Source organism: Sus scrofa, chromosome 8 (genome assembly GCF_054392235.1).
Source record: "Sus scrofa isolate SSC_HxYL_T2T_F1_AM1 chromosome 8, Sscrofa_HxYL_maternal_Yorkshire_Landrace_v2.0, whole genome shotgun sequence".
Classification (NCBI taxonomy): Eukaryota; Metazoa; Chordata; class Mammalia; order Artiodactyla; family Suidae; genus Sus; species Sus scrofa.
In genome coordinates, this window is record NC_139390.1 from 12526581 (window position 1) to 12553088 (window position 26508).

At 48.1% G+C, this 26508-nt stretch overlaps 1 protein-coding gene across 2 annotated transcripts in view; it reads left to right on the forward strand.

The window, feature by feature from the left end:
* The first annotated feature begins 3636 nt into the window (after window positions 1–3636).
* LAP3 (leucine aminopeptidase 3) overlaps window positions 3637–26508 on the forward strand; it is a 28680-nt gene continuing 5808 nt past the window's right edge. Inside the window, 10 exon segments of one of the 2 annotated variants that reach the window (NM_001444712.1) lie at window positions 3637–3844; window positions 6928–7043; window positions 8339–8393; window positions 9053–9158; window positions 10257–10416; window positions 11595–11759; window positions 15521–15679; window positions 21194–21318; window positions 22724–22812; window positions 24034–24136. In NM_001444712.1, the coding sequence (NP_001431641.1) occupies window positions 3743–3844; window positions 6928–7043; window positions 8339–8393; window positions 9053–9158; window positions 10257–10416; window positions 11595–11759; window positions 15521–15679; window positions 21194–21318; window positions 22724–22812; window positions 24034–24136 (1180 nt within the window). In that variant the 5' untranslated portion in view covers window positions 3637–3742. 2 annotated transcript variants of the gene reach the window in all.

Here is a 26508-nt window from a genome sequence, read left to right on the forward strand (position 1 = left end):
GTGATTCTTGTCTTGGCCAGAGGCTTTAAACTCAGTCTCCTTGAAGGGGATGAAGACAGGCCATGCTTTGGAAGTTACACCTTCACACTTTATTTCCACTCCCTCCCATTAGCTGGAACCTAGACATACCACCACGCTTCCAGCAAAAGAGACTGGAAAATAGAGTTTTATTTCGATGGCGATGTGCCTGGCAAAAGCTGTCAATATTGAGGCAAAAGGAGGGACCTATATTGAGGACAACTCACAGAACCTACCACCAGGTAGAAGCTAGCTCAGGTCTCAGTGACTGTGCATGATGAATATTATCCAGTTATGATTTGGGGGGGAAAATCAGAGAATGAAAGAAGACTCCAAGCATGTTAAAGTGCTATTTTATGTTAATACATATGGCTACTTCTTTAATCTGAACATAGCAGGAGATTATCTAACTGATTCTGGGGTTCATTTCCCAAATGGAGCCATCTGGCAAGTTCCATCAAAAACTTTTACCTCATTTTTTTAAAAAATCAGTCAGTCAGACAGTGAGACACCAACATCAAATGCTGTCCCTTACATGTGGAATTTTAAAAAAGGACACAATGAACTTCTTTGCAGAACAAATATTGACTCGCAGACTTTGAAAAATATGGTTTCCAAATGAGACAGGTTTGGGGGATGCACTGGGGGTTTGGGATGGAAATGCTATAAAATTGGGTTGTGATGATCATTGTACAACTATAAATGTAAGTGAGTAATAAAAAAAATGCTCTATATAAAAAAATAAAATAAAGATAAATCACCCAGGCACTTCTGTTTTGGGGCCTCAGCCTAAAACAACATCAACAACAACAAAAGCCAAAACTTTTGCCTTGCGGCCAGCTTGCCTGCTGTTAAAACATAATTTTCCCAAAAAAGTGAAAATTATGAGTCATACAGATATAAGAATGAATACGTGTTAAGGATTTTCTTCACCTCATGGAGGAAACAGTTGTTATAACTGTTGATTCAAAGGGGAATTCTGAGCATTGATATATTTATAGATTAGGAATATTGAAATGAATGTGCGAATGGGACAAGACTTGTTTTTCCCCGGGAGAAGGAAGGCTGTCAGTTGAACTTATACCAGCTAGACAGGATAGGATCTACGGACAAGATCTGCATTGCAATACGTAACAATTCACAGAGTTGTGAAAGAATGTCATAAAATCTGAATCACGTAACCCACAGATGTCTTCTCAAATCTCCCAGGACAGTGCCCCATTTTCCACCAAAGCACAAGTTCACCTGTGCTGCTTGGTCTTTCTCCATCCTTGGCGCCAACTCCCATCAACAGGACTAAAACAGAGCCTTTACCTCCCCCAGCTTCTACAAAGAGCATTATAGAGTCCATGTTGACTCCCACATTAGTAATAAACTCTTGAACCTTTCAAGAAGCTCATTAATGCAGCATCACTCTCTTTTATAAGCTTTTATTCCAGGCAAGCCTGATCCCTACACCCAAAGCCAAGCCAACCCTCTCCCATACACTCCTCCATATCCTGATGACCTCCTCAATCATCTACCTCCTTCTCATTCTACTGGCTCCTTTCAAGCTTTTTCTGTTTTTGCATTCAATATTTGAAGCCCACGAAGGGGACCTATCCTGAGCTCCAACGAACAACGCCGTACCATGCCTTCATTCACACACATTACGAACCCCTTGTCTGTGTGGCAGGCACAGTCTAAACTCTAGATCTGGGCACCGGAAGTTCAGAGGTGAAAGCTGTGGCTTCCAAGATGCCTGGGGGAGACAGACAAGGAGAATATAGGTGAACAGCACCATGAGACAGGCTGCTTTGGGAGCAAAGGGAGGGCACAGGACCCAAATGTGGATTGCCAGTGAAGGTTCCCTGGTGGACATGGCGCCAAACCAAAGTCTTGGTCAAGGAAAGAAGGGGACAGAAGGAACTGAAGCCTATTCACTTATAACTGTGTGAAACAGTGTCCATTTTTATCTCTTTACAGTCATGATATACCTTGTCTCTACTAAAAAATGCCTTGAGGCCAGAGACACTTTTATTATTTATTTATTTATTTATTTTTTGCTTTTTAGGGCTGCACCCATAGCACATGGAAGTTCCCAGGCTGGGGATCGAATCAGAGATGCAGCTGCCAGCCTACGCCACGGCCACAGCAACGCAGGATCCGAGCTGCACCTGCGACCTACAGCACAGCTCACGGCAATGCTGGATCCTTAACCCACTGAACAAGGACAGGGATTGAACCCACAACCTCATGGTTCCTTGTTGGATTAGTTTCTGCTGTGCCACGATGGGAATTCTGAGGCCAGGGAGACTTTAAATTCTGTTGTACCCCATACTTTCTAACAGAAAAACATAGTAAACACTTTATATAAATTTAGGGGTCGTGGATGACAAAATCTTGCATTCCAAAGCAGTCAATCATAACCAACAAAGATTTGCTGTATAGCACAAGGAACTGTATTCAAAATCTTACGTGTGTGTGTGTGTGTGTGTGTGTGTAACTGGATTACTTTGCGGTACACCTGAAACACAACATTGTTAATCAACTTTGCATGAATTTTTAAAAAAAGAATGGACAGTCATATCTCTGTTGTGTCTAGCCCTTAGACAGTGAAATGGACATTCTCTCCAACCTCCCTCCCCAGACCAGGAAGGTACACACTTCAGTTGGTGGACCTCGTCCACCCCGCGCCCCGAGCTAAAAGCAAAGACCCAGCTAAAACCGGGATCTGACACTGGTGTAACATTTCATATCCTTCTTTGTGCTTCATTATGTTCTAGGAGTTCCATTCAACCGTGTTGTTGTTGTTTTTACAATAAAAAATGTAAAACTCCTTTTACAAATACATTTTTAAACATTCAGCTCTACCGGCAAAGCTTCTCAATTCAACAACAGTATTTGGGTTAACTGTCTTACAATGTTGAACCCCTGCACCAAATGGAAGTTCAAAAAAAGAGACAGTAGGAGTTCCCGTGGTGGCACAGTGGTTAAGGAATCTGACTAGGAACCATGAGGTTGCAGGTTCGATCCCTGGCCTTGCTCAGTGGGTTAAGGATCCGGCGTTGCCGCGAGCTGTGGTGTAGGTTGTAGACGCGGCTCGGATCCCGAGTTGCTGTGGCGCTGGCATAGGCCGGTGGCTACAGCTCCGACTGGACCCTAGCCTGGGAACCTCCATATGCCGCGAGAGCGGCCCAAGAAATGGCAAAAACCAAAAAACAAACAAACAAAAAAAGAGACAGTAACAAAAATAACTCAGCGAGAGGGTCTTCCTTACTCAAACCTCTGCAATAAATCTGCTTGCGACCTCCACCTCCCGGCAGCAGCGCCTCCACCCCCACCCCTCCAGGTGCCGCACAACCGCGACTCCGCCCCTCTCTAGTGCGCTCCTCCGAGAGCCCCGCCCCTTCGCCTCCGTCCGCAAGTGCACGCGGCGGCGGCCGCCGAAGTTTCACAGCGTTCCCAGAACCGCCCTGTTCAGCGCCGCCGCCCGCCCCGCCCCCAGGGCACCCGCCCCGCCTCCCAAGCGCAAGAACGCTCCGCTGTGCGGGAGCCCGCCCTCCCCCTCACCGACGGAGAGCCAATCGCCCCGCCCCTGGCTCAAGCCTGGCACGCCCCCGGCACCTGCCCCGCCCCCGAGGCGCGCGCCCGAGGCCCCCGAAAGCGGGGCTCCTAGGAGCGCGCCCGCTCTCCATGCGCCACGTGCTCGTTGGAGGGCGGTGCGGGGGGCCGAGCCGAAAAGATGTTCTTGCTGCCTCTTCCGGCTGCTGCGCGAGTCGCCGTCCGACAGCTGAGCGTGAGGCGTTTCTGGGGACCCGGTCCAGACGCTGCAAACATGACGAAGGTGAGAGGCCGCGGTTCTCCCTCGGGATGCGGCGAGAGCCCTGCCGGCGGGCGACCGGGACTCCGGGGCGGGTCAAGGCCGCGGTGTCCGGTCTTCTGAGCCAAGTTGCAAACATTGGCTAAAAAGAAAAGTTCCCTGCCGTTTCCAGTTTCCAATCTCGGCTTTGGCAGCAGGCTGCGGAGGGCTGCCGATCTCTCCAGCATTCGCCAATCGGCTTTGTAGCGAGGATGGGCTTGGAAGTGCTAGGACCAGAACTCTGCGCGGGAGTAGCCGTAGCTACCGTTTCCCCTTATTTCATTATTTCGTTTAGTCTCAGTAACCCAGAGAAGGATGTTGCCAGGATCGTTCCCACCTTAGCTAGGAGGATGCTCAGGTTTGGTGAGGTGAAATGTTCTCTGGGGTTTCAGAGTCCCCGGGCTCCACACCAAGACCTCCCTCCCTCGCTGCAGTTGAAGGCTAGGAAAACACAGGTCCTTCGGGAGTAAACTGCCTGGAAGGTTTCTAGAGAAAAACAACGTCTCTTTAGAAAAAAGGAGAGACCCTTTATCTTGCTAAAATTAAAAGGAGAGTGCCCTAGGAGCTACCCGGTGACTTAATGGGTTAAGGACCCTGCGTTGTCACTGCTGCTGCGGAGGCTCCAGTCCGTGAGGGTCAATTCTTGGCCAAGGAACTTCCGCATACCCCGGGCGCGCCAAAAAAAAAAAAAAAAAAGGAGAGATAGAGTGTCCTGAAGATTGCCTTCTCCACCTGAAATTGAGCTCCAGAGCACTGTGAAGAAGGTCACTCCCTGGCCTTGGGGGACCTGAAAAATAGGAATGGCTGGGGGCATGGGGAGCACAGGCGTGGGAGTTAGGCTTGAGGACCAGAAGGGCTGTCCCTGGCAAGGAATGTTCTGGGTGGGACTTGAGTTCAGCCTCCCTGGAATCACAGATGGTGTCGGGACCAGATGCCTGTCCCCTGCTCTTTCTGAAACGGTGGGACTCCATCCTACTTCAGGTAACATCCGTTTCCTATCTGCTTAGTTCCCAGCAGTGGAATCCCAGGCAGTGGGCATGCTTAGGAAAGTTAGAACCTGAAAGGGTTACCAATGCCAAGGAAGCCTATTTTCTTTGATGGGAAAGACAGGACACAATTTGGTCTAAGTGCCCATGGGGTTTTTATAGAAAGCACTGGGGGACCGTTGGGGAAGGCATTCAAATTCTTGCCCAGTTCTGATGTACTTCGGCTGCTCGGTCAGACTAGGTTTTTGGTTTTCTTATCTGTCAGGTGGGAAAAAGACTGCATGTTCTTTCCACCTCACAGAGTTGCCATAAGTCAGAAAACATTTTTGTCTTTTTTTAGGGCCACACTTTCAGCCTATGGAGGTTCCCAGGCTGTGGGTCCACTTGGCGCTGTACCTGCTGGCCTACACTGCAGCCACAGCAATGCCAGATCTGAACCGTGTCTGCGACCTACACCATAGCTCACGGAAACACTGGATCCTAACCCACTGAGCAAGGCCAGGGATTGAACCCATGTCTTCGTGGATACCAGTCGGGTTCATTAACTGCTCAGCCACAACAGGAATTCCAGAAAACTTTTTTGGGGGTGGGGGGAAGTGCCGACAGCATGTGGAAATTACTGGGCTACAGTCGAACCCCTGCCACAGCAGCGACTGGAGTCACAGCAATGAAAAGGCCGTATCTTCAACCTGCTGAACCACCAGGGAACTCCCAGAAAACATTTTTAAAGTCACATGTTGCTATGCAAAGACAAGTAATGATTCCTAGATTTACCTCCTTATTTGTGTTAGGGACACGAAAGCCACTAAGGCACTGCGTGCTGAGAGGATGCTGTGCCCCTGCCCCCTCAGTGGTGAAGGAGCATCTTCTTCCTCTCCTCCAGCCTGTGAGTTGGCCAGATTGTGTCTTAGTCTTGGCAAGTGCAGCCGTCAGCTTTGTTGGAACGGCACCCCAAAGTATCACAGATTTGCATTCGAAGGTTGTGGGGAGGGGAAACTTCCACTCCCCTAAGTTCTATGGCTGCGCCTACGAATGAAATGGACATAAAGCAAATTAACAAGAAAAAGTTGTTCAAGTTTCATTTCATATTTTTATGTGTACATGGGAATCTTCAAAAAGAAAACAGAGACACAAAGAAGTCTTTCAGCCCCAAAGCTTATATACCTGTTTGTTTGTTATGTTTTAGGGCCACACGTGTAGCATATGGAAGTTCCCAGGCTAGGGGTCCAGTTGGAGCTGTAGCTGCCGGCCTACACCACAGCCACAGCCACAACAATGCCAGATCCGAGCCTTGTCTGTGACCTGTACCACAGCTCATGGCAACATCGGATCCTTAACCCACTGAGAAGAGCTGGGGATCATACCCACACCCTCATGGATACTAGTCGGGTTCATTACTGCTGAGCCATGATGGGAACTCCCCCAAAGCTTATATACCCATTTAAACAGAGAATAAGAAACCCTGGGCAAATAAGGGATAAGACAAAAGAGGCTGGGCTCTGGGTGGTAAAGTTGCGAGACGGGGCCTAAGAACTATGAGGGGGAGACATCAGGATAGTAAAGGTTATTGTGGTAGGTTTGTTTGTACAGGTCCATTTTGGTGTGGACTCCCAGTTTAGTGATGAGAGCATCCTCTGCCTGGAGCGGGGGAGAGCTTTTCTCATGGGAAATCTTATAACCAGCTTTTGGTACAAAAGGGGAGGTCAGAGAGCCCTTCCTGCACCTGCTATCTCTCCACTGCCTGCACCTCGTCGTTATCAGTGTGCCGGAGTGGTATATTTTGGGGTGGAAGGTTCTGAACCCCTTCCAGATCTGGCTTGGTTACCCATGGAATTGTTTTTCTTAAAGTACCTTTCTGCTCTTCTTTATTTGAAAGTGAGGAAAGCCTGCTGTGCTGTTCAGCATGGTCTTGCATTTGCAAGCTGACTGCCCCGCTCCTGCTGCTTTTGTGGCTTTACTCTTCTGTCCTTGAGGAGGGTGTGGTTTGGGTTGAAATTAACTAATTCCTTCTGGAATTTGAGAACCCTTGAGTCCTTCTAAGGGCTCTACTCGAATTATATTCACCTTTTCTCTTATTCTCAGGGCCTTGTTTTAGGAATCTACAGCAAAGAAAAAGAAGATGATGCACCCCAGTTTACAAGTGCAGGAGAGAATTTTGATAAATTGGTGTCTGGAAAGCTGAGAGAAATTTTGAACATGTAAGTATTCAACTGTGGGCTCCAGTTCTTAAAAAGACCCTGAAAGTGAAAGGATCTTTGCCCTGCTTTATTGTTAGTGGGTGACATTACAGGAAGCCTACTGGCCCGTGTCTTCTCCGTGGAAGTGAAAGCATGTATGTTGGTTCTCTGAGGGTAGGTCTGCCTTTCTGGGAAGTCAGGCTTTTCACCCAAATCAGAAACTTACTGTAAGAGACTGGCCCCCGAAGGATCTGGAACATACCAGATGTCCGGAGCCTGCCCTCCTGGCTCTGGTTCCTTTCTCCCCGCCCACTTCCCACCACTCCCTCGGCCTTTTAACGTGCCCTCCCTGTGGGGAATAGCCAGCCTGTCCTGGGCTAGTTCAGCAGCCTGAAGAGGCTGCGTCTGCAGGCCTGGAGTTTCAGGGGGCTTTTCAAGTCGTAAAGGCCATGTGCAGCGCGTATCCCAGCCCAGTAAGTCTGGGTGGGGCCTGAGAGGCTGACCCCTCTTGGGTCAGCCAGGGTCTGGGGAAGGTCAGGAAGCACTGGCTTGGCGTTTCTAAGTCCTGAGCTGCCAGCCGTGTTTAACAGGAATGAGCTATCCACACAGGCCTCTGCCACTGCGTATTATTTGGATTGCATTTAGCCTGTTAGCATCTGATGGGAGCGATTGCCTAATCGCTGGATAAGAGAATTTGTATTCCCTGGCAGTTACCAGTCCTTCGCCAGGAACAGCTCTCTCAAGGGCTTTGATTAATTTGTCAATCCACAGGCTAACGTGCGTGGTACAGAACAGCCTGGCCCTCCTGACTGGTAACGATCAGCTGTGGTACCAGGACAGACAGTCTTCAGGCTGTCATTCTGCGTTGCCACGTGGTTTGTTCAGCGATTGTCTGGTATCCCATCTGTAGATAAGCCCCCCAAAAAATCTCCAAGCCAAACATACTGCAGTTAAGCCAGCCACTCAGGTCGGTGTCGTGTATCTTTTATGAGGTTTACGATGGAGGTTCCCCGTCCATCCATTGCTCAGCTCTCCCCTGCATGTATACATCAGTGGCACCGCTTTCTGTGCTTGTTTTGAAATAGGTGGGTGTGTTAAATTTGATCTGAAAGTTTTTGAGCTAGAATTAGAAGTGCTGCATCTGAGAAGGCTGGCCTGAGCGAAGTCTGTATTCGATAAAAACCTAAGTGCAGCAGAGTCACAGAAGCAGCCACGTACTGTAATAATGCTCAGGGTTGGTTTGTGTCGCTTGCGTCACTTTTCCAAGAAGCAGAGCAAATGATAGTTTTTAATGCAACTATTTCTGCATGTTTCAGATCCGGACCACCCCTGAAGGCAGGCAAAACCCGAACCTTTTACGGTCTGCATGAGGTAGGTAGGAGGTGAAGATACGGTCTATTTGGCAAACCTTTAGGTGCTGCGGCTGCGTAGTCCTGCAGGCAATTGTGTATTGCTTTATTCTGGTGTTAAAGCCATACATAGTAATTAAGATTGGAAAGAAGCAAATTGGTGTCAAAAAGTACTGTATCTCATATACTCCTTAGTCTGCAGCATTTCTTGGCTCAGTGGCACCGTCTTTACATCGTGGAGTTATGTATGTCAGATTATCCTTGTTGTACCTTTCCAACACACTGTTATAAAATTTTACCAAGGTAACACGGCTTAAAAAAGCAAAACAGAAGTTTCTGCCTCATGCAGTGGGTTAAGAATCAGACTGCAGTGGCTCAGGTTGCTGTAGAGTCACAGGTTCAATCCCTGGCTTTGTACAGCAGGCCAAAGGATCCGGCCTTGCTGCAGCTGTGACGTAGGTCACAGGGGTGGCTTCGATTCAATTCCTGGCCGGGAAGCTTCCATATGCCATGAGTGTGACCCTTACATTGCAATTAAAAAAAGACCCCAAACAACCAAGTTTCGCAGTGAGTTTTGCTCTGTGTGGAGGTTAAGGTGGTTGCGTGTAAGCTCAAGTACCATTTCCAGCCAGAAGTAGATGCTTTAAAGAAGCAGCTGATGTTGTGTGTTTTTGGGAACAGGACTTCTCCAGCGTGGTGGTGGTTGGCCTCGGCAAAAAGGGAGCCGGAGTTGATGACCAGGAGAACTGGCACGAAGGCAAAGAAAACATCAGAGCCGCTGTCGCAGGTTCTTTAACTTGGACATTTAACATTGATAAAGATCCCTGAGGATCAGTCGGTAGATTGCGTGTCTCCCCCTCTTGTGTCCCCTTACGAAGGACTGTCCCTCCCACGGTCACACCGTAGCTCTCTCTCTTAGCAGAGGGCTACTCCACTTCCCTTACCCTCCCTGCTTGGCCTTATTTCAGATACAGAAGGTGAGCTTATGGAATTGTATTTTTATATTTCTTCAGCTTATTTGTGTCTGGGGCTTTCGTGACCATTTGTTCTCGCTGCCAGTATTGACCTGAGGGCTCTGTTTTGCCAGAAAGGCCTGGCGGGCAGATCTCTTCATTTTTCTAATGGAGCCCCGGGATTGCTCAACTTTTAACTCGCGCGGAGTCAGCATATTTGCAAATCAGAGAAAATGGATGCAAAGTGCAGGGTGCCTGTTTATCACTGGTTACCGAAGGCGTGTGCCTGTCCCAGTTTGTCACGTGGATGGTTGGGAAGTTGAGGTCAGTGCCACTGGGTCCCTTCAGAGCTGAGTGCCAGGATGAGGCTTTCACCGCAGAGACTGGGTAAAGATGCTTTGGGAACCTTGCTGAGGCAGTGGTCATTGGCTTGCTGGATCTTTGGCCTCGTGTATGTCCTTGGTCCTTGTTAAATTTACTTTCAAAGTTCATGTTGGGTGATGATTCCATAATTTTATTTGGGAGATGTTGCTGACCCAGACGTAGTAAAATGCTGTGTAAGTAACGGACTTTGCTCCGTGCCTTGGATGTAATTTGTGTTATCACTCCTCTGTCCTTTTTAATCTGCACGCTCCCGGCATTGGGACGCTTCATCAGGAAGCCCTAGTGGTTCCGATGGGATCCTGGTCGTAGCGGCCCCTCCGAGGAGCTGGGCCACTGCTCTTGTCCGTCAGTCTGTCCTCCCGCTACCTGTGAGGTGTGTGCATGTCCTCAGGTACAGAAGGAAGCGGAGGCTCAGAGAGGTCACCTGTCAGAGCTGGGACTGGAACCCCAGTCCTGATTTTTCCCAGGACCCCACAGCAGGCCTCTGTTCTGCCCTCCGAGGTGTCTCTGCCTGACTCCGGCTTTCTGGTTCCTCTGTCCCCCTGCAGCCGGGTGCAGACAGATTCAGGACCTGGAGATCCCGTCGGTGGAGGTGGACCCCTGCGGAGACGCCCAGGCGGCCGCGGAAGGAGCGGTGCTCGGGCTCTACGAGTACGACGAGCTGAAGCAGAAAAAGAAGGTGGTCGTGTCGGCCAAGCTCCATGGAAGGTGATGGGACGAAAGCAGGACCAGGGCCCTGCGCTCTCCCAGCGAGGCCGTTTGGACACGAGCTGCCTCTTTGCTGCCCGGCTCTGCCACGCGGCTTGTCTGCGGCTCCCCCACTGCCTTAGCCAGCTTAGGAGTCTGATAACTGGCCCCACGTTCTGCTCCCGGCTTTTGTCCCGTGCATCCGTCCCCTCACACACACACACCCGCCCCCTCCTGACTCTCCAGAGCCCCCATGCCTGCTGGCTCCAAGGAAGCCACACTTGGTTGGACCCCCGAGGAGGGAGGGAACAAGATGACAGACAGGTCACAGCAGGTCATTTCTGTGCTAAGCACCAGCGATACGGCCTTGCCCTCCCTGTCTAGTGGGAAGACTCGTTTTCAAGCAGATTTGTGGAGCTCCAGCCACGCTCCAGCCCTGTTCCGGGCTCTGGGAGTCCCGCTCCCTGCGTCAGAGCAGGCAGCGCGTTGCCCGCAGGGGGTGTGCCGGGGGGACAGCGGGGGTCTCAGCACAGCCCGGTGGTCAGCACCCACGGTGACACACTGGCTAAGAATGAGGGGCCCGTGACCCGTCAGCCGGCTTTGAACCCGGCTCCCACTTCCTGGTGGATGACCTCGGTGAAGTGGCTGGAATCTCTATGCTTCATTCCCGTCCCTGGTTGAGCAGAGACTCCAGTTTCATGGGGCTTTTGTGATCAAATGACAAAACCCGTCAAATGTGTGGCTCAAGGTGAACCTGGATTAATTCCTGTGGCACACAGGAGGAGCCAGGTCGTGGGAAGCCCGCCCACATCCTTTGTCTCTGAAGCTGACCCCGCCCTCCAGTGGGTTCGAGTCCAGACCCCCCCCTTGAGCCCTGCAGTTCCACGTGGTGAAGGAGGATGAAGCAGGCCTTTCTGTGGAATCCTGTGCTGTCTGATTGGGGTGTAGAGTTAGGCTCATCAGGCCAGCCCCTTTCCCATACAGGTGAGGGTTCTAGGTCCCCCCTAATCCCCAGTGCAGTGGGGGCTGTGTCTTCTTGCTCCTTATAAACCATAACACCTGCCGCCCTGGGTCAGGTCACAAAGAATGAATCCAGGTGCCATGTAACCATCAGGTCCCATGTCATCGTCTCCTGTCTGGTCCCTGGTCAGTGTGCAGGAGAGGCTGTCTGCCCCTGACCTTGAGTTTCCTTCTGCCAGTGGGGATCAGGAGGCCTGGCAGAGGGGCGTCCTCTTTGCTTCTGGGCAGAACCTGGCACGCCACCTGATGGAGACGCCTGCCAATGAGATGACGCCAACCAGATTTGCTGAAGTTATTGAGAAGAATCTCAAAAGTGCCAGCAGTAAAACAGACGTCCACATCAGGTAATTCGGGATGACGTCGTAGACTCATGGGTTGTGAGAGCCAGAAGGAGCCTCAGGGATCCTAAGCTCCAGCTCCCTCACCCGTCAGAGAATGAACTTGAGACCAGATGACGCATCAGTGGCCGTGGCCGCACGCAGCCAGGGATGAGGGCTCCATCTGAGGGTCCTTCTGTCATGTCTCGACTCACTTTTGAGAGAGGGTCATGACTTCATACTGCATTTTGTATGCGTGTTTGGCAGCAGTTTTATTGAAATATAATTTGTACACTACACAGTTCACTCATGTGAAGTGTGCAGATCGGTGACCTCTGGTATAATCACAGTCCTATGCTGCAGTCACCACAGTCAACTTTATTTATTTTTTTTTAAATTTTAATGATTTTTATTTTTTTCCATTATAGCCAGGTAATGGTGTTCTGTCAATTTTCTACTGTATAGCAGGGTGACCCACTCACACATACATATATACATTCCTTTTTCTCACATTATTGCTTATCCATTCCAAAGGCCATCATCGTCTGCATCTATTAACCCCCAGTTCCCCATCCATCCCGCTCCCTCTCCACCCACTTGGCAACCACAAGTCCGTTCTCCAAGTCCATGAGTTTCTTTTCTGTGGACAGGAGCATTTGTGTTGTATATTAGATTCCAGATTTAAGTGATATCATATGGTGTTTGTCTTTCTCTTTCTGACCTACTTCACTTAGTATGAGAGTCTCTAGTTCTATCCATGTTGCTGCAAATGACATTATTTTGTTCTTTTTTATGGCTGAGTAGCATTCCATTGTGTACATATATCACATCTTCTTCATCCACTTCTCTGTCAGTGGACATTTGGGTTGTTTCCATGTCTTGGCTATTGTGAATAGTGCTGCAGTGAACATTATGGGATTGCTGGGTCATATGGTAGTTCTATACATAGTTTTCTAAGGTACCTCCGTACTGTTTTCCATAGTGGTTGTACCAGTTACCACAGTCAACTTGAGAATGTTTTCATTACCCGGGAAGGGAGCCTTGTACCCATTAGTAGTTGCCCCTCATTTCTCTCTCCCACCTTCGGTTCTTAGGTGTTTGGGTTGTTTCTACCTTTTGGATCCTGTGAATGATGCCGCTGCGAGCATCTGTGAGTTTTTGTGGACATGTATTCTCATGTCTCTTGGGCACTTAGCTAGAGGTCAAATTATTGGTAACTGTTGAACTTTCTGAAGAACTTATGTATTGCATTTTGGTGAATTCTGTCTTTTCCCTTTTTGATGTAGATGAAGGGCACAGCACACCCTCCTTGGCATGTGAGAATCTGCCTGGCGGGTTCCCCTAGCTAGATCAGGTACCAGAACCATTGTGCCCATGTCATGCTGAGGTTCCTTATCAGCAGCTGGCTGTTGGAGGGAAAAGGCTGCACTCCGGGCTCCACTGCCCTCCTGGAAGCTCCCCGTAGCCCTTTAAGCAAACCAAGTCTGAGTATTTGGGGATTTATGATTAAAATACATCAACGTATTTGCTTTACCCAAAGAGTTCTTTACTATCGAAGTTATTTCTCAAGGGAGGTTCCACTTAAAAGGGTTCTTTAGGAGTTCCCGTCATGGCGCAGTGGTTAATGAATTCGACTAGGAACCATGAGGTTGCGGGTTCAATCCCTGGCCTTGCTCAGTGGGCTGAGGATCTGGCCTTGCCGTGAGCTGTGGTGTAGGTCGAAGATAAGGCTCACATCCCAAGTTGCTGTGGCTCTGGCGTAGGCCGGCGTCTACAGCTCTGATTAGACCCCTAGCCTGGGAACCTCCATATGTCAAGGGAGCGGCCCTAGAAAAGGCAAAAAGACAAAAAAAATTAAAAAAAAAAAAACCACAGTGATGGAGCTGGATGAAACTTCAGGAGTGGTTGCTATGTATTCTGTAGCAATGTTTAGTCTCTAAAAAGGTGTCTTGGCAAAGACTGTCACTTGTTTTATGTGAGGAGACACCAGAGCTACTTTGTCTCAGCAGACGGTGGCTGTGTGGCCACATGTCATCGGTAAGAGGACCTCCTGTGCGCCTAGGAGCTTGGCCTACAGAGGCAGTGGTGGTGTCCTCGTCCTCAGAGAACTGAGGGCCTTGCAGGAAGGATCAGGCAGGGAAATGAGGTGTGCAGGGGGCTGCAGGAGCAGAGGGGCGGGGGGAGGATTTCGGAAGAGTTGAAAAGGCATGCCAACAAAAACGGTGCCTAAGCAGAGTCAGGGAGGCTGCTTACAAGTGGACAGATGAGAGCGTGGGCAGGGCGTTTCCAGGCAGGAGCACGTGTGCAGTGGCCTTGGGAAACTGCCAGGCTTGTGGTCGAGCAAAGGGAAATTGGCCAGAGATGAGGCAGGTCAGGTGGGTGGAATGTGACCCATTAAACAGAGGCAGCTGCATCAGACACACTCTAGTGTAGGTGGATGTAAGTCAAAGAAATACAGACTGAATTCCCAGAAGAGCAGGACTTTAATAAAACAAGTATTGAGTTTGTGATTAAAAATGCCCACTTACAAAGCCTTGCTTGTTTTGAAGTGGTGTGTTTTTATTATCATACCTTCCGTTTTTGTGTTCTTTTCCCTCTCCCTCTGATGTTGGGTGGCCATCTCTCTATGACAGAGTCCTGGTTTCATAGTTGCAGCAACAGGCTAGACCGAGGCAGGAGGAGCGTTCCTGGGATGTGGCTGTCCCTGATCTGTCTGGGGAGGGTAGGATTTCTCCCTTGGCCTCGTTACTTGGGGCAGAAATCAATACAGAACCCCTTTGTTCCCCCTAGGCCTAGGGGGAAGAGTGATACAGCATCTGTTTTCTGGTTGGCCCTGTTCCTGTTAAATTGCCTCCATTGGTCCCGAGCTTATTAAGTAATAACGAGTTTTCCCACTTCAATCAGACATCTCAAACTGAGAACTAGGGTGACAGCATTAAAAAGTTTGAATTCCAACAATTCTGTACAGGCAGGGAAACAGTGTCATCTAACCAGTGGAGTGTGGCTTTGTTGATTCTTTGTTGTTTGGTTGCTGCCTTTGTCTTTTTTAGAAATACCATTCATAAAACAGTAGACACCTTAGCTCTCGTTAAGCACCCTTTATGGTCTCAGAGCCTTCTAATAACTTCATCTTTAAATTGAAACTTTAGAAATATTCGAGTAGGTTTAGGGGGTGGAAATCAAGTAATAATTATTAATAGACTCTGTATCCTCTGACATTGCCTTCTGTACCATGCATGAATTCTCTTAGTAATTCTATAGCTAATTTTTTTTTTTTTTTTTTTTTTTTTTTGTCTTTTGTTGTTGTTGTTGCTATCTCTTGGGCCGCTCCCGCGGCATATGGAGGTTCCCAGGCTAGGGGTCGAATCGGAGCTGTAGCCACCGGCCTACGCCAGAGCCACAGCAACGCGGGATCCGAGCCGCGTCTGCAACCTACACCACAGCTCACGGCAACGCTGGATCGTTAACCCACTGAGCAAGGGCAGGGACCGAACCCGCAACCTCATGGTTCCTAGTCGGATTCGTTAACCACTGCGCCACGACGGGAACTCCCTATAGCTAATTTTTTGATGGAGGTGTCATTGATCTCATTTTATAGATGAAAAAACCAACTCAGAATCAAGTGAACGACCCATGAATATTCAGAAAGCAGATAGGAGGTGATCACTGAAGCCTTGATGTGTGTATATCTTAGGAATGTGTATGCTTTTTCACACATAGACGAGCCTATCTAAGTTATTTTGAAACCAAGGTAGCAACTGGTACTTTTTTCCTTTTCTGCCCTGTAGACCCAAGTCTTGGATTGAGGAACAGGAAATGGGATCATTCCTGAGTGTGGCCAAAGGGTCCGAAGAGCCTCCAGTCTTCCTGGAAATTCACTACAAAGGCAGCCCAGACGCAAGTGACCCACCCCTGGTGTTTGTCGGGAAGGGAATTACCTTTGACAGGTATTTCTTTACTGTATCCATGCTTTGTATTTTGATGACTGCTTTGTATGCGGTTGTATTATTTAGTGTGTAACTGGCTTCAAAAGCAAGGTGTTTGCTCAGATCTGATGTGTTACTTTAAATGTATTAAGCTGCTACCTATAAAATGCCTACTGTGTGTCAGAGGCTGTTAGGCATTTTACATGTATTAGCCCTGATCTCATCTCTAGGAGCTGAGTGTTGCAGACATTCTGCAGGTAAGGAAACCATGACTCTGATTGACTAATGTATTCAAAGCCCCATAACTAAGAGTCAGAAGTTAAACTCTGCTGTCTTTTTTTTTTTTTTTTTTGTCTTTTTTAGGGCCGCACCTACGGCATATGGAAGTTCCCAGGCTAGGGGTCCAATTGGAGCTGTAGCTGCTGGCCTACACCAGAGCCACAGCAACATGGGATCCGAGCCACATCTGTGACCTACACCACAGCTCATGGCAACGCTGGATCCTTAACCCATTGAGTGAGGCCAGGGATCGAACCTGCATCCTCTTGGATACTAGTCAGATTGGTTTCCGCTGAGCCACAACGGGAACTCCTAAACTCTGCTGTCTTTAAAAATATCTTAAAATATTTCCGTCCTACACTTTGATTCTCATCCGTGGATATTAAGGAATTCCATGTGGACCGTGGTGGGGCAGCTGTGTGGCTCATGCTCTCTTCCCTTTGCTTACTCCAGATGATTTTTTTTGCTGCTCGGTCTAGTTTCCACTAATCTCCTTAAACCATACGTATCACTTAGGATTGTAAGCTCTCTCTGGTTCTGCCAGCCAAGGTTAAGTTGAGTTGGAAAAGATGATAAGAGTTGGTATTTCCTGAGGGAGGCTAATTAAATGTGAGACTTTAAAAGGATTATGTAATCAAAAAACTGGGTAGGGTAAAACAAGTGAGTTTTTTTGTTTTGTTTTGTTTTAACTACAGGATTTCTTGGGGGTACAGAATATCATGTTTTCAGATTTTCCACTTCTTTTTTGGAGTTCCTGCTGTGGCACAATGGTTAAGGACCCAACTGCAGCAGCTTGGGTCGCTGCAGAGGTGTGGGTTCTATCCCAGGCCCAGTGCAGTGGATTAAGGATCCAGCGTTGCTGCAGCTGTGACTCAGGTTGCAGCTGCAGCTCAGATTCGATCCCTGGCCTGAGACCTTCCATGTGCCACAGGAGCAGCCCCCCCAAAAAAAAAAAAAAAAAAAAAATTCCCTTTTTAAAAAACTGAAATAAATTTCCTTTTGAAGGGCATTTGTATCTCAGGAGGTCATAGTCCATAGAAACTGCTTTGGAAAATGCTGCTGGAGACCCATGAGATCTTGGTGACCCCTAGTACGTTGTTGCACCCATGCAGGAATTCCACCTGAAATATGAATGAATCGTGCCCTACAGATGCTTCTAGGCACTGTGATGCCTCTGAGCAGAGCTGGCCACCGGGGTGGTCCTCCTTGTACTAACAGGTTGTAATGCCTCGTGTTTTCTATCTGCTGGTTCACGTTCTCTCCTTTAAAGCATTGGTTTCCAAGGGATCTTTGTTATGGAGCCCATCAGTCGAAGATTCGAGCTCATACCATTCAAAATAGGCACATTCATTTATGTTACATGCAGATACTCTTGTGTTAAAGTATGTATTGTAAAGCACTACAGCAAAAAAAAAAAAAAAATTACAGAATGAAAATTCGGTTGTTTTTAGGAGTTCCCATCATGGCTCAGCAGAAACGAATCTGGCTATCATCCATGAGGACGCAGGTTCGATCCCTGGCTTTGCTCAGTGGGTTTGAGGACCTGACGTTACCATGAGCTGTGGCGTAGGTTGCAGACGTGGCTCAGATCTGGCATTGCTGCTGCTGTGGCATAGGCCAGTGGCTACAGCTCCAATTCGACCCCCAGCCTGGGAACCTCCACGTGTCACAGGTGCAGCCCTAAAAAGACAAAAAAAATTAAAAAAAAAAAAAAAGAAAATTAGGTCTTTTAAAATGTCTTGCTAATTGTGATGGCTTTATACTATCCTGGGCTAATATCTTAATGCAAAAAAAACATTTATGCTAAGGGTGAAGTTGACTGTTAACTTAAAGCCATATTCGAATTTGTTGCTATGGGGATATTTAGCAAGAAGGCCTGATCTAGTCTTTTGGGTGTGGAGGCCTCCTAGGAGCGAGCATTTTAGCTTAAGATATGAAGGAGATGGGAGTTAGTTCTGCAGAGGGCAGAGCAGGGGGAGGCTGCCAGGTCGGAAGGAGGAGACGTCCCTGGAACGAACTCAAGTGGTGTGACTGGGGGACAGGGGACAGCTGGAGAGATAGGCAGACACTGGGTTGTTCTGGGCCTGGTTAGATTTTGGACTTTGCCCTAAGAACAGTCGGAAATAACTGAAGGGTGTCCAGCCAAGGAGACAAATAATGTGAGGTTTCTGTGGCGTTCACCCTTTTCGTGTTCAGTTCAATGAGCTTAATAAGTGTGGGCACCCTCGCACCGACCACCACTATCATGAAAATAGTACATTTCCCTCATGCCCCAAAGCTCCCTTGGGGCATAGTCATTCCTCTTTTGCAGGCATTTTGTGGGCATTTTGTAGTCATTCCCTCCCCCACCCCCACCGCAGACAACCAGTCATTTTGCTGTTATTGTAAATGTTTTGCCTCTTCCAGAAATTCATTTCCCTGGAATCTTTTGTGCCTGGCCTCTTTCTCTCGGCATATTATCTTTGAGGTTTAACCCTGTTGTTGGTCATAGCAATAATCTGTTCCTTTCTATCCCTGAGTCCTGTGTCATTTTCTGGAAATACCAAAATTTGTCTATCCATTCATCTCTTGATGACAATTTGGATCGTTCCAGTTTTGAGTTATTAGCAGTGAAGCCGAGATCATCTGTTAGTTTGTGAGTAGACGTGTGTTTATTTTCGTCTGGGTTAAATACCCAGGAAAGTTGCAAATAACCGCATGTTTAACTTGATAGAAACTACCAGACTTTTCTAAGGTGGTTGTGCATTTTGCATTCCCTCCACCAATGTACAAGTTTCTGGCTGGTCTCCACCCTCCCCAACACTGACAGTGTCAGCCTTTCTAGTTCCAGCCACTCCAGGGGGTGTGGTGGCATGGCTTTGAGGTTTACTTTGCATTTCTCTAATGATAATGTAGCATGTTTTTAATGTGCTTAGTAGCCATTGATATGTCTTCTTTAGTGAAGTGTCCAAATCTTTTGCCCTTTATCATAGGAGTGTTTGTCTGTTTGAGTTACCTAAGTTTTTCTTTTTTAAAAAATATATTCTAGATACCAGTCCTTTGTCAAAGAGATGTGTTGAAAATATTTTTCCTCCCCTCTGAGGGTTGCCTTTTCATGTTTTTCAAGTGATGTCTTTTGAAGAGCACTTCTTAATTTTGATGAAGTGTAATTTATCAAAGTTTAATTTTATGGTTCATGTCTTTTTTGCCCTGTTTAAGAAATTAGTGTCTATGCCAAGTCTGTGTCTTCTTCTATAACTTTTAGAGTTTTAGCTTTTAAGGTTGGGATCCATTTTGAGTTTTTGTATATGCTGTGAAAAGTAATGAGGGTTTTGTTTTGTTTTCCTGTTGGATATCCATTTATTTCAACACTTTGTTGAAAAGACTATCCTTTCCCCATTGAAGTACCTGGCACCATGTTAAATCAGTTGACCCTGTAATTATGGGTCTATCTCTGGACACTCTGTCCCTCCACCAGGACAAACTTGTGACCAGCATCTTGATTTGTCTCAAAGTCTAGTAACATGCTTTTCTTTTTCAAAATTACTTTGGCCACCTCCTTTGTGTTTGCGTTTCAATTTTAGAGTATGCTTGCCATTTTTAACACCCATTAAAAAAAGCCTAGTGAGGTTCTGCATTGAGATAGATTCTTTGGAGGGGAGTAAAAATTTGATGATAGTTGTGTGGGTAATGAAACAAAGGGGCAAGACTGCTATAGGGAGACTGAATATATAGGATGACAGGTGGTGGTCGCCGAACTAGGATGGATGCGGGAGAAAAGAAGTGGATGGATTGGCGGGAGAATCCAAAAGGAAAGCAGAGATGACTGCTGACCTTTGACTGGTGGTTATTCAGAACGATAACCCTACACATAGAGGAACCCCCTGAACAGAAGTGGCCTAGAAGTAAATGGAAGGACAGCCTCAGGCACCAGCCTGCTCTCCTTACCCCATGGAGTTAACCCTGGGCCTCCTACTCCTTGGACCAGGCGTGCACTTCCTTTCTTATTCTGAGCAAGTGGATTATTTTATTTTATTTTATTTTATTTTATTTTATTTTATTTTTACTTTACTTTACTTTACTTTACTTTACTTTTACTTTACTTTTACTTTACTTTACTTTACTTTACTTTTTACTTTACTTTTTACTTTACTTTTTACTTTACTTTACTTTTTTTAGGGCCACCTGCAGCATATGGAAGTTCTCAGGCTAGGAGTCCAATCAGAGCTGCAGCTGCTGGCCTACGCCACAGCCACAGTAACGTGGGATCTGAGCCGCGTCTGAGACCTACACCACAGCTACAGCAGCGCTGGATCCTTAACCCACTGAGCAAGGCCAGAGATCGAACCCACGTCCTCATGGATACTAGTTGGGTTCATTACTGCTGAGCCACGATGAGAACTCCAATAATCTTGAATTCTAGGTGTAAGTGACAACCCTCTGACTATCAGGTGCTTCTGAGGTGGGTGAGAATTAGGACCTGACTTCTAAGGCGAACAGATGTGAGAGTAGGAGTCGACGCTCAGCTGGTAGGCCAGCTGCAGAACCCAGGTCCAAGCCTCCAGCTCCCTGCTCAGCCTGCGAAGCACGTCACTCCAGATTTCTACAGACTGGAAGCAGGAAAATCACTAGTTAAAGAAGTTTGTTTGGGAAGATGGCTTGGGTTTCTCACTAATGGAAACCCTTCTCAGCCCTGGTGTTCGAGGGCTGTCTCGGAGGTTTGGGCCAGCATCTTCCTTGTGCCTGTGGCTGGTGTGGGTTGGATTTTGCCATCAGCAGAAACTGGCACGCCCAGGGGTGTCAGAGGGCGATGTTCTTCACTGTCCTCCCAGGGGTCAAAAGGGATCCTCCTCATCCTCGGTGGGCTCGTCGGCTTTTCTCTGACAGTTTGAGCTTCAGGTTCAGTAAGTTGGTCGATTTATAAAATTTGCTGAAAAGACAAATCTACATGGGTGTCAGGAGTTCATGAGCTGATACAGATGGAACTTGCCCAGCACTGATTGTGTGATATAGTTGTGTTCCCAGTGGCTGTTATGTTTCATCCAGGCAGAAGTAAAATGAGCTAAGATACCCCCGCCTGTATTTCTGGAATTATATTGTATCTTTTGTAAAAACCACAACATCACCTTTAAAAATGTCGAAGTCGTTCAGATCCGCAATTTAGAAATGCGACGGTGCTCTCGTGTGTAGGTCGCCTTGGCTGCCACGTTCGATTTTAAGAACGTGGCCCTGGCCTCTTCTCTGCTGTTCACGTTGCCCGTTCTCCTTTCCCCGCAGTGGCGGCATCTCTATCAAGGCGTCTGCGAACATGGACCTCATGAGGGCGGACATGGGCGGAGCTGCCACCATCTGTTCCACCATCGTGTCTGCTGCCAAGCTCGACCTGCCCATCAACCTCGTCGGTGAGGGGCTGAGTGAGCGTGTCTTGCAGGGCTTCTGGAATCCCACCACATGGTAGAATGGAGACAGCAAACATGGTTCTCGTCCGAAAGAGCAAGAAATGGTTTTGTTTTTTGTGTTTTTTTGGTCTTTTTGCCATTTCTTGGGCCGCTCCCGCGGCATATGGAGGTTCCCAGGCTAGGGGTCTAATCAGAGCTGTAGCCTCCAGCCTACGCCAGAGCCACAGCAATGCAGGATCCGAGCCGCGTCTGCAACCTACACCACAGCTCACGGCAACGCCGGATCCTTAACCCACTGAGCAAGGCCAGGGATCGAACCCGAAACCTCATGGTTCCTAGTTGGATTTGTTAACCACTCCGCTGTGACGGGAACTCCCAAGAAATGGTTTCTAAAGAGGGTTTCATCCAGCAGAAAATGTTTTTGTTTGGCGGAGATAAGCAATCCGCCTGTCTGAACTGGCAGAGCTGTGTTCTGCATTGTGGGCTGTGACTCGCATTGATTTGTTTTACTTCTGCAAAAAGTGGTTAGCCGTCAGGGACCCAGAGTGTCAAGGTTGTGATTTACTCCAGTGGAGGACGTTCAGTTGTCCGGATAGCAGTTCCCTCGTGGGGTTGTGGCTGATTAAATGCCTCGACACGCAGCAAATGCCCGGGATGGAGAAAGCGTTGAGTACACAGCACGCTTTTTGTCGTGCAGGATGTCAGACACAATGCTGGGGTGTGCCCTGTTTCGGGGGTGGGGACTGAGGTTAAATGACTTGCCCGGTGTCACCTCCGTGGCACAGGGAGGCAGGGCTGCGGTCCACGTCTGTCTGACTCACCCCTTCCTCCTCCTCCTCCGTTTTTGCTAATAAACTATTTGAAAGGAAGTTGCAGAGATCATGGCACATCAGCTGCCTACTTCTGCATGCGTCTCCTAGGAACGAGGACATTCTGTGCAGTGCCAATACCATCAGCATTGCCAGGGCCTGACATCGTCACCAAATTCCAACTGCCCAGTTGTCCACAAAATGTTCGTTTTATGTGTGTGTCTGTACACACACGCATATATTTATTTCTATTTGTTTTTGAAATCTTAGAGCCACTCAGGGGTCACCCATGGCATGTGGTCACCGTGTCTCTTTAGTTATCTTTAATCTAGAACGTATCCCCCTTTTTTTCCATGATATTGGCAGTTTTAAAAGGTCCAGGCTTGTCCTGTGATAGTCCATAGTTTAGATTTATTCGATTATTTTTTCGTGACAGAATCATGTAAGACCTCTTTGGAAAGAAAGCTACACAGGCGACATGTACTTCCTGTTGCTGATACGTGAGATTGCCAGTTGGGTCCCTGGTGATGCTCAGTCCCATGGGGGTTGTATTTGGGCCCAGCACACTCCACGTTCCTTCCTATGTTCTCTTTTAATAGGTTTGGCCCCTCTTTGTGAAAACATGCCCAGCGGGAAGGCCAACAAGCCTGGGGATGTCGTTAGAGCCAAGAACGGGAAGACCATCCAGGTTCGTAGATGGAACACAGCCTCCCTGGCCGGCTGGTCCTGGGGGATCCCACGTAGCTGGGTAAACACACCCTGCATGGGTGCAGCGCTCAGGCTCCATGTAGGGAAGGGTGCCTTTATCACAGGTAGCTTTTTGTGCAGTCAGAAGGATTTATGGGAACTTTAATTATGGTTCCTCCTGTTTCCCGTGTGCTGCACACACAAGTTACCATGAATTTGCAGCCAGCCCTGCAGAGCAGGGCAAAGCAGTAAGAGTGCAGGCTGTTTTCTGAGTATGCCTGTGCCATGATAACTTTTTCCATTTAATAAAGTGTTCAGGTGGAAAACAGGTCCTGCATCGTGGGTGCCGTGTCCGGGGATGTGGCAGCAGGTCCTTCCCTGGGCCTGAGCCTGTGTGCACACACTGCCCATACGACTGGGCCCTTATTTAAAGGAAAGGAGTATAGGAGTTCCCTGGTGGCCTGGCAGTTAAGGATTCAGAGTCATCACTTCTGTGGCTCAGGTTCATTCCCTGGCCTGGGAACTTCTGCATACCACAGACACCGAAAAAAAAAAAAAAAAAGGAAGGAGTATAATATATATGAAGAGTTTCCTGTCTAAAGATCCAGGCCACCACTTCAGTGTATCTTTCTTACACTCTTTAGCCTATTTGTTTTTTTTTTTGGGGGGGGACACACCTGCAGCATATGTAGGTTCCCAGGCTAGGGGTTGAATCAGAGCTACAGCCACCGGCCTACACTGCAGCCACAGCAACGCCAGATCTGAGCTTCGACTGTGACCTATACCACGGCTCACAGAAGTGCCGGATCCTCAACCCAGGAGCGAAGCCAGGGATCGAACCTGCAACCTCATGGTTCCTAGTCAGACTCGTTTCCACTGTGCCATGACGGGAACTCCTCTTTAGCCTGTCTGTTTTCAGAGGTCTTGAAATTCTTCCCCCTTCCTGTTATAAACTTACTGGAGAAATGAAGCAGACACTGCTACTTCTTTCCGCCTCCAAAGTCCTCAGCATTTGGTCAGCAGCTCTGGTATAGGGATTATTACACCCGCTCTCCACACTGAACGTGTTCCTTTTCTCATGGGGTATGTTTCTCATTCTCGATGGCAGACGGCACAGCCGCTTGGTCCTCCTCTTACATTGAGTGTTGCTGGGACTGTCCAGATCTTGTATTCATTTCGTATCCTCTCACCCTCGTGCTTTCTCTCGCCCTCCCCGTGGCAGGTGGACAACACCGACGCCGAGGGCAGACTCATCCTGGCCGACGCGCTCTGCTACGCGCACACTTTTAACCCAAAGGTCATCATCAATGCCGCCACCCTGACAGGTCAGACTCAAGCTTTCCCTGCTTTTGTTTGAAAGAAGTCTCATTTGTTGGCAGTGAGTGCACACATTGTACTCGGGGCATTATTTCGCTGAAATGTGCTCGCTCTGTCTGCATTCAGAGATCTCTCACCAAAGGAATTGTTCCACTATTGTACACTGCTTCACATAGTAGCTTTGTTGCTTTAAAACATCCGAGGCTGTATATTTAAAAAAAAAGATAGTAACAAGTGGGTCAGGTCGGCCCATCCAGAGGGACATCTCAAGTGATCCTAAGAGATGTTTTGTGTTACGGTTGCCTTTGGTGCCGGTCTGAAAAGATTAGTGATGAATCCCAAGATCAGTAGTTGTTTTTACTAATCGTGATGTATCCGATGCCCCTGAGTGTTTTCCGAGCTTCTGTACTTGATGTTAGGCAGGAATAAAAACACTAGGGGTGGGGGCGGCGAGACTGTCATTTAGCGGAGAGGGCGGTGTGATGGGTTGGCTTTAAGGCCAGCCCCGGGTGGTCCCAGCCGTGCTACTTCCTAGTCCACCAGCCTTGGGCAGCTTCCCTGACCCCTTTGAGGGTCAGTACGTGGGGACAAGTCTGTTTGCCTCATAGAATTGGGAAGATTGGAGGGGGGGCTGGAAAGCCTCTTTATTTTATTTTATTTTTTGTCTTTTTGCCTTTTCTAGGGCCTCACTCTCAGCATATGGAGGTTCCCAGGCTAGGGGTCTAATCAGAGCCGTAGCCACCGGCCTCCGCCAGAGCCACAGCAACATGGGATCCGAGCCGCGTCTGCAACCTACACCACAGCTCACGGCAATGCCGGATCTTTAACCCACTGAGCAAGGGCAGGACCTAAAACCTCGTGGTTCCTAGTCGGATTCGTTAACCACTGCGCCACGACAGGAACTCCTGGAAAGCCTCTTTAATACAGCGCCTGCATGTGGCCAGCAGCTCAGCCAGCTGTGTGTAGTAATAATAAATGCCTGAAAAGACAACAGCAGGCATTGCCTTACTGCAAAAAACCCAAGGTTCGTAATCTTTCATCTAACATTTCTCTTTAGGAGTTTATTCTCTCTCTTTTAATTTTATTGGAGTATAGTTTATTTACAGTGTTGTATCATTCTCTCTTTGAAGGTTAAAATTAAGGTCATTTTTTACCCTTTGGTTTTAATTCTTCTCCTGGTGAGTCTTTAACAGAAACTGGTTCTTGTCTTCTTTTTATGTGGTCCTAACAATAGCCCATTTATCTGCTAAGAGCCCTTTTTTCAAGCTGGTGTGGCTATTTTTATGGTCTTTCATCTCCCTGTTCAGTTCCACAAACACTTGATGCTGAACAGCGGAGGTCTTGGGCTGGTGTCGACGGTGGGTGGTAGCACATCCTTTCAGTAACCCCTCCCTTTTTCTCAGCCTGACGTTTGGAGAAGGTGGGAAAGTTGGCCCCCAGGTAACTAAGGGCAGCGTGGCAGGTGAACCCTCAAGTCAGCCTGGCTATTGCCCTCACTGAAGGCTGCTGATGGTTCACTTTAGGTCCCCAGAAGTATACTTAACTGAGCTGCTCCTGAGTTCTGGGAGGTGGGACTCAAACGGGAGCGTGAGAAACAGTTTCCAACCCCAAGTTCATGGCAGAAGGAAGAACACAGTCTTCAGAGGGAGAAGACTTGATTTTAAAATTTGTCCTGCCTTCAGAGCCCGTGACTGTGACAGTGTCTCAGTTGTCTCATCTGTAAAAGGGGATAACAGCACCTCGTTGGCAGGAGGGTGCCAGCAAAGGTTCATGGGAGTCATCTCATGGGTGTGCCTGGCCTGGCAGACCCTGGACTTAAACAGGCAGGCCTGTACCTGTAGGAGCAGGGGGTGCCATTCAGTCCTGGTACCTCTCATCTTCTTAATGCTTGTGATTCAGGGTGGAATGAGGGTGGTGACGTCAGCTTGAAGCACTGATGGCTTCTCAGTTCTCTGAGAAGTTCTGGTGATACCGACCCACTAGCACCTCAATAGACGGCTCCAGAAGTGCCATGTGAAAGAAAATGGGACAGATGCCCCCATAATAGTAGTTCTGAACTTAGTAAGTGGTCCTAGTTCTGGGATCATGTCGAACAAAGATTATTTTCCGAGGTATGTAATGAAATCATCCCTAGAGCCGTGATCCCAGTGGGGTCATTAAATATTTTTGTCTCTTGTCTTCTAGTCCTTTAAGAGGATAACACGTTCCTCTTGCTGTCAGTGCTTATTTTCTCCATCAGAAGTTCAAACACCGATGCAGGATTCAGGGTTGATGGGAATGTGTTGAGGACAAGTGAATAAGTGTGGAAAAAGCAAAGTAAAACTTTAGAGGATGTGTACGTGAAAGTGGCGTGTGTGCCAGTCATAGAGACGGAGCATAG